The following is a 7,608-nucleotide window of genomic DNA, read 5'->3' as shown; positions in this document are numbered from 1 at the left end:
GCATAGACACGGTGGTTGGCAGTGTTCTAATAGAATTCAAGATGCATAGGCGGCTGTCTTATTTTATCTTTATTTGGCTAGTTCATGTTGCCACGCTATGTGATCCATGATTTGTAATGCTTGCACTTTGAATCTTGAGACTTAAGAACTATTAATAAAAACGGTTGTGTGAATCATTTTGATGCAATGCAGAGGCTAGGGTAATTTCCCATTTCGAAAAAAAAGTTCTTCGCTGAAAGAACAGCAGTTTAAACCAGGCATTGACCGTCAAACCAAAAACACATCACAACATTCATGCAATGGGACCAAGATCAAAGTTTGCATGTTAAGTCTAGGTAGAGGACAATAGCAAATCATGCCAAGATATCCAGATTACAGTTGAGTGCCTGGACAAGAGACAATTCCTGTAAATTCGACAAGGTGCAAGTGCCTTTTAAACATCATAAAACACGCTCAAGCAGAAATCCGAGACAAGGTGAAAGTGCCTTTTAAACATCATAAAACGCGCTCAAGCGGAAATTCGAAGCGAACGAACATGACTAGCAAGTACTAATTGTAGATGAAAAAATACGACTGTCTCTAAACTTTTGTTCTTCATTAGATCCTCCTCTCTTCAATCGTCACTCATACCCACTCGAGTTAGCTGCAACGCCTGGAAACAGAAGAATGCTGCGAAACAAACAAGGATCAGGTTAGCCACATCAAGAGTTGCTCTAAATTTGCATAGAAATATAGCACATAGTATCAGATGGATCACTGCCCCGAGAAGAAAATCGCTGCTCATGATATGACAAGGTACCTTGCACTTGATAGCATTGACACGGTAAACAGTATGGTTACAGCTTTGCTCAAGCGGTAGATGTGGACGAGTTCAGTGGTAAGTCGAGTCGTACTGCATTCATAAGCAGCAACCACAGATGTCATTCCAAAGGCAGTGTAACACATCGCAGTTAAAGCTTCTAAACTTTATGGCTATTACGCACCTGTTTCCTAGAGAGACGCTCTGCTGGATGGTGGTATTTGCAGTTCATCTGCCTTCTACAGGAGCCGTGACTCATGTAGTCGAAACACCGAGGTTCACCAGGCCTTTCAGGATACATGGCCTGTTGTTTCTGCACAACATTCTCTGGCCTTGTGGAAGTATCATCTGCCAAGTCAGTTCTCTGACCAAATGCTCCCTGAAACAGCATAAGATCCATGAGTGCCACATGTAAAAAATGAGGGGGTGACAATTGAGCATCTATTTTATTTCCATTGGGTGACATGACATAGTCCTACTTCGGGAAACTGAACAAAATTCAACCAGATAGCGATTGCTATTGTAGAAACGAAAGGTCCAAGCATTTCACTTGAGGTAATAGATAAAATAAAATTCTTTGCTACTACAAAGATAACCAATATTTTAGGCTTTAGCATCCCTTGCACTCCATACATAGTCCATGGATAGTACAATAATTATTTCCCAGTGCGCATTTTTAAGTGAATACTTCAAAACAATCACGGCGCAGTCCAATAGGAACGGAAAAGGTTCAAAATACACTTCAGCCATACGAGGTACTCCCTTCGGTCCTTTTTAATTGACTCAAATTTAGTACAAAGTTGTACTAAATCTGAGTCAATTAGAAGAGACCGGAGGGAGTAGTATATTGCACGACAAAAGTGTCTTATGCACACACAAACAGAGCAATATTAACATACTCACAGCAAACTGAACAAGAGTTCTGTACACACAGAAGCCATTTAGTTCCTATTTGCAGAAATGTCAACGCTAGTAAAGGTCTCTATCAGCTAAAAATGCAACAGGGATCAGCCAGGCAAAAAGCAACAGTTGAAAACTAGTTATGAACTTATGATTGAATCCATAGTGTTTACTTGATCATCAATAATTATAAAGACATACCTCTGTAGTTGAACATATATCTTTGGGATGACGAAATTCACATGCTGACCCAAATTGACATTTCCCACTTTTCATATAGAATGGGCATTCTGGCATGCCATGTGTTTCAGGTTCAATCTGATCAGAGTGAGCTGGACCTGAGGGATTCCACCCAACTTGAAGTTCATCTCTTGGATGGTTAAATATACACGCAGACAGAAACTTACATTCCCCAAATTGCAGGTAGTACCGGCAGTCTGGCTGACCAGGTCTCTCAGGGTACTGCTGTTGCTGGGGCATATAGTCTTCTAGTGTGGTTGTGGTAGATTGATGATGTTCATTACTGGCAACTGACTTTTTTGCATTCGTTGAGTTCTGCACAGTAGGACTTGAATCCTTTGGGTGATTAAACCTACATTGTGCCCCAAATTTACAGAAACGGTTTTTCATATAGAAGGGGCATTCTGGTTCCTCAGGTCTCTCAGGATATTCTCTCTGTTCCCCTCCCAGTGATGGAACTTTCGGATGGTATCTAGTTGGGTATTTGTCTTTTGAGTGGTGATATTTGCATGCTGATGCAAATTTACAATCACCGAACCTCATATAGAAGGGGCATTCTGGTCTTCCAGGCCTCTCAGGGTAATCCACATGCTCCTGCTTGCACAAAGGCCCATCTGAACTATCTGCTGAACAGCAACCATCGGAATCATCTGAAGTAGATTGCCAATCTGAATCCTACATAAAGCGGATATGACAAGAAATTATCAGAAAGGCATAGATCAGTTATTAGTCTACAAAAAGCACACAGTATGGTGTCATAAAAGTAGCAATATGCAAGCGATATGTGCAAATACAGATATAAAACATCACATAATATAAAGGTACAACATGTACCTTTTTCACCTTTACTTCTGTACTAGGCAGCACTTTTTGGGAAGGTAAGAGCATTCTTAATATGTTCGGTGGCAGGATCTCTGAGCTAGACGACGTATCATCTAACGTTGCATGGTCAGAAGACTTCTTTGAGTATGATGTGCCATCCAAGGTTGCATGGTCAGAAGACTTCTTTGAGTATGACGTGCCACCCAAGGTTGTATCATCAGAAGATTTCTTCAAGTGTGATGTGTCATCTAATGTTGTCTGGTCAGAAGATTTCTCCAATTGCAAAGCATTATCCTCCCACCCTGTTGGTGTATAGAACTGAGCATCAATTACATGCTCTGGATGGTTAAAATGACAGTGTTTGCCATATCTGCAAGCACCATTCCGCATATAGAACGTGCAATTTCTTGCTCCCTGAGAAGTAGACAAAATTCAGTTTCATCATTTTCCAGTATAAATCATAATGCATAAGTACCAACTGCAATAGATGAAAGGACATCATAAGCATACTCTTCGTATGGGGAGGCCAATGCGGTTCAGTTCCAGGGTCTCAGCAACGCCATGATTTCCTTGTTCAGAGGGACACCATGAACCATCTGGCTTGGCTTTAAGCTGTAGCAATGACAACATCAACAAAAATAAGGAAAACAAATTACTAAATAGCTCATGAACAAATTAGGAAACATGGTATATAACCTGCCTTTCAAATGTCCACTACATTTATCGGCAGATAAAACATTAATATTGTTACATCATCTGTTTATTTGGGGACCAGAAATGGTAAGACTACATTCTTATACAGAAAAGAGCATGCCGTAGGGTATGTCTATACACATATATCATCTAAGTGTAACAAGCATACAGGGCCGCAGGCATGTGATTAATGTATTGAAATAGAGATCACAGCACTATCAACCAAGCTCAAAGACAGATGGCACCGGCATGACACAAATAATTTACACAACCTATTGTGCTAAGCAAAGTTGCAGCATTCTACGGAGTAACGCAATAAACCAAGTTTTCTTGCCCAAAAACTTAAAGAACAATATATCAAATGATGGTAAACAGGTAAAGTGACGCAAATTTTACCGGTGGGTGATGAAATTGGCATGAGAACCCGTATGAGCAGCTCCCGCTTGACATGTAAAAGGGGCAGTTCAGTTTCCCAGGCCTTTGAGGATACCTAATGTGCAGCTTAACCTTCTCCTTCTTCCAGATACCCCCATCACTGCCATTTGCCGTGGCTGAAACCACCTCAGAAGATGAAACTTCTCTGATACTTTGAGAAGCTGCCGTGTCCATAGCAAGATCATCATCAGGTGCACCCCATTCATGACAAACACGCTCCACTACATCCTTGTACTTTTCAACAGTAAAATCAGACTTTGTTGCTCCCTGTTTGCCGCCGGTCCCTTGCTCCAACATGCTCCCCTTCATGTGAACAGCATACATGTCCTTGCCCACTATCTGTTCATCACCTTTGCATTGTTCACCCTCATTCTTCTGATCTTCCAAAGCAGTAGCATCACTGAATGTACCCCAATTGTCAACGATGACTTGTTCCTTTAGATAGTCATCTTCCTCCACATAAATATCATCCTTGGTTCTGCCATTTTCGTCGATGACATCACTGGCATATTGTGCCGCTGCTTTATCAAGGTCTTTCACTGCAATATCATCCATGGGCACTGTACCCTGGTTGTCGATGATGTGTTCCTTCATCAACTTATCCTGATTATTCGCAGCAACATCCATGTTCGATGCACCCTGTTTGTCAATGACACGTTGCTCCACCACCTTCTCCTTTTCTTTGACAGTATACTCATCCTCAGTTGCTCTTGGTTCATGAACTGCACATTGCTCCACCACTTCCTTTTGATCTTCAACAAAAATGTCATCAGTAGGAGCGGGCATTCGTTCAATGATAGATTGATCTACCACATTGTGGTCTTCGACAGAATCATCATGGTCAATGGTTAAACCCTCTCTGAAGACAACCTCTTGCTCCACCACCTCCTGATCTTCCACAACATCATCATTCTCGATTGCTTCCGAGTCATAAGTTGTGTATTGCTCCACTTTCTTCTCTTGATCCTCGGCAGAAATGTCATTCACGACAGAATGTGTGCTATCCGTGCCTTCAGTTGGCCCTACCACCTCGTGATATTTTACAGCATTATCATCCACGTCTGCACGCTCTTTGTCGATGACACATTGCTCCATCACCTCCCGGTCATCCTCTGCATCACCATTCTCAGTTGTTCCCAATCCATGAGAGCCACATTGCTCTACAGTCTTGTCTTGACCCTCCGCAGCAGTGCCATCTGTGCCTTCACCCTTTCTGTCAATGGCATCTTGCTCCACCAACTCCTGGCCTTCCGCAACATTAACATTCTCGGCTGATCCTACCTTCTCTTGCTCCTCAGCAGCAATGGCATATGTGGTTTCATTCCTTCGGTGGATGGCACCTTGCTGTACCACCTCCTGATCTTCCACAGCATTATCATTCTCGATTGAGTCATAAGTTGCATATTGCTCCACTTTCTTCTCTAGATCCTCGGCAGAAATGTCATCTATGGTAGCACGCATTCCATCAACGACAGTTGGCCCTGCCACTTCGTGATCGTTGACAGCATTATCATCCATTGCTGCACCCTTTTTGTCGATGACACATTGCTCCATCACGTCCCGATCATCCTCAATATCACCATTCTCAGTTGTTCCCAACCCATAAGAGTCACATTGCTCTACTGCCTTGTCGTGACCCTTGGCAGTAGTGTTATTTGTGCCTTCACCCTTTCTGTCAATGGCATCTTGCTCCACCAACTCCTGGCCTTCCACAACATCAATATTCTCGGCTGATCCCACCTTCTCTTGATCCTCAACAGCAATGTCATATGTGGTTTCATCCCATGGGTGGATGGCACCTTGATGTACCACCTTTTGATCTTCCACAGCATTATCATTCTCGATTGAGTCATAAGTTGCATATTGCTCCATTTTCTTCTCTAGATCCTCGGTAGAAATGTCATCTATGGTAGCACGCATTTCATCGACGACAGTTGGCCCTGCCACCTCGTGATCGTTGACAGCATTATCATCCATTGCTGCACCCTTTTTATCGATGACACATTGCTCCACCGCCTCCCGATCATCCTCGATATCACCAGTTGTTCCCAATCCATAGGAGTCACATTGCTCTATTGCCTTGTCTTGACCCTCGGCAGCAGTGTCATTTGTGCCTTCACCCTTTCTGTCAATGGCATCTTGCTCCACAAATTCCTGGCCTTCCACAGCATCAATGGCATATGCGGTTTCATCCCTTGGTTGGATAGCAGCTTGCTGTAGCACCTCCTGATCATCCCTGGCAGCTCTCAGCTGATCACCGGTGCAGTGCTGCAGCACCTTCTCTTCTTGATCGTCCCCAGCAGCAGCAGCATCGTGATCTTCCAGTGCAAGGTCACCTCCTGTGTCCGGCCTGAGGTGCTGGAGGAGGTGGGGAGCCGCCTTGGATGCCCACCGCGTGAGCATGGTGTTGGCCGGAGCCCTCCTTGCAGCAGGGTCCATTAGTCTGTACCGGTTCACCGGCGAGAGCAGCTCTGGGTCGGCGGCGTGAGGCCGTTCGGCAGCATCTTCCAGAGGGTCGTCGTCGTCCTCGGACGCGGAGGAAACGTGGGTTGTGATCGACTCGTCCTGCTCGCCCTCAGACGGAGACACGACGTTGGTTGGCCTTGACTCGTCGCCCGCGCGAAATTCGTCGGCTTTTTGCCCATCCACCAGCACCAGGCCGGGCTCCTGGTCCTGGTCACCGTCCGCGTCCGCCGCCGGCATGAGGTGCTGGAGGAGGTGGGGAGCCGCCTGCGTGAGCATGGTGTTGGCCGGAGCCCTCCTCGCAGCAGGGTCGATGGGTCTGTATCGGCTCACCGGCGAGAGCGGCTCTGCGTGGTCGGCGCGACGCCGTTCGGAAGCATCTTCCACAGCCACAGGGTCGCCCTCCTCCCCGGACGCGGACGAAACGTCGGCTGCGATGGACTCGTCGTTAGACGGAGACGCGACGTGGGTGGGCCTGGACATGGAGTTGGTTGGGGCCGACGCAGCGGCAGCGTCGGCGACCCCGTGTCGGCTCAGCGGCTCCGCGTCGTGGGCGCGAGGCCGTGGCGCAGCAGCGTCTTCGTCGAGAGGGTCCTCGGACGCAGACGGGGAGGCGGACGGGGTTGGTGGGTGGAGGAGAGGGTGGTCGGGGCTGGCATGGAGCAGCAGGCCGAGGCCGACCTTGGGGGCGGCGGCGGGGCGAGGCGCGGGGAGGGCGAAGGCGCGGATGGAGCCGAGCAGCCTCCTGCCGAGGCCGGCGCCCGGAAGAGGCGAGGAAGGGGGCGCGATCGGCGGCGAGGGAGGGGGAGGCGCGGCTGCCGTGCGGGTGGATGGCTGGGCCTCCGGCTCGGTGTCGTCGGCACCGCCGATCATGGCGATCGTGGGCGGCGGCGGCGGCGGGGAGATTGGAGAGGGAAACCCTAGCTAAACCTGGATGTGCTGCATTCACCCAACCACTCCGTCTCTCTCTCTCTTAGGTAGCACGCAGATGAGATGAACCACTACCTCTCTCTCTCTAAATGGAGGGAAGAGTTAGAGAGAGAGGGAGAAGCGTATCTCGTAAGCTAACTGCAATTTTGCACTGCGGCCCCTCCGTTGTCCACTATTTCGCGGCCCCTCGGAAACGGTTGCAAGTAGTGTAGTACTATGCGTTTTGCTAGTACTTACATGTAACATTCCGGATCCTCGCGTATCTCCCCATGAGGCGGCGCAGGAAGCCCCCCTGCGCCGCCCCTCTGCCGCCCTGCTACAGTGGC

The 7,608-nt window shown here is 47.4% G+C and overlaps 1 protein-coding gene across 1 annotated transcript; it reads right to left on the bottom strand.

The window, feature by feature from the left end:
• Positions 1-300: 300 nt before the first annotated feature.
• On the bottom strand, positions 301-7,344 carry LOC127317169 (uncharacterized). Its single transcript, XM_051347697.2, has 7 exons — positions 3,851-7,344; positions 3,272-3,373; positions 2,774-3,175; positions 1,901-2,614; positions 984-1,178; positions 800-892; positions 301-669 (listed from the first exon to the last, which is right to left on the bottom strand). The coding sequence occupies exons 1-6, from the start codon at positions 7,223-7,225 to the stop codon at positions 872-874; spliced, it is 4,809 nt and encodes a 1,602-aa protein (XP_051203657.1). The 5' UTR covers positions 7,226-7,344; the 3' UTR covers positions 301-669; positions 800-871.
• Between the last annotated feature and the right edge of the window lie 264 nt (positions 7,345-7,608).

This window comes from Lolium perenne, chromosome 1, assembly GCF_019359855.2.
Source record: "Lolium perenne isolate Kyuss_39 chromosome 1, Kyuss_2.0, whole genome shotgun sequence".
In the NCBI taxonomy this organism is placed as follows: Eukaryota; Viridiplantae; Streptophyta; class Magnoliopsida; order Poales; family Poaceae; genus Lolium; species Lolium perenne.
The sequence above is the reverse complement of the archived record's forward strand: the minus strand, read 5'-3'. Positions and strand labels throughout refer to the sequence as shown.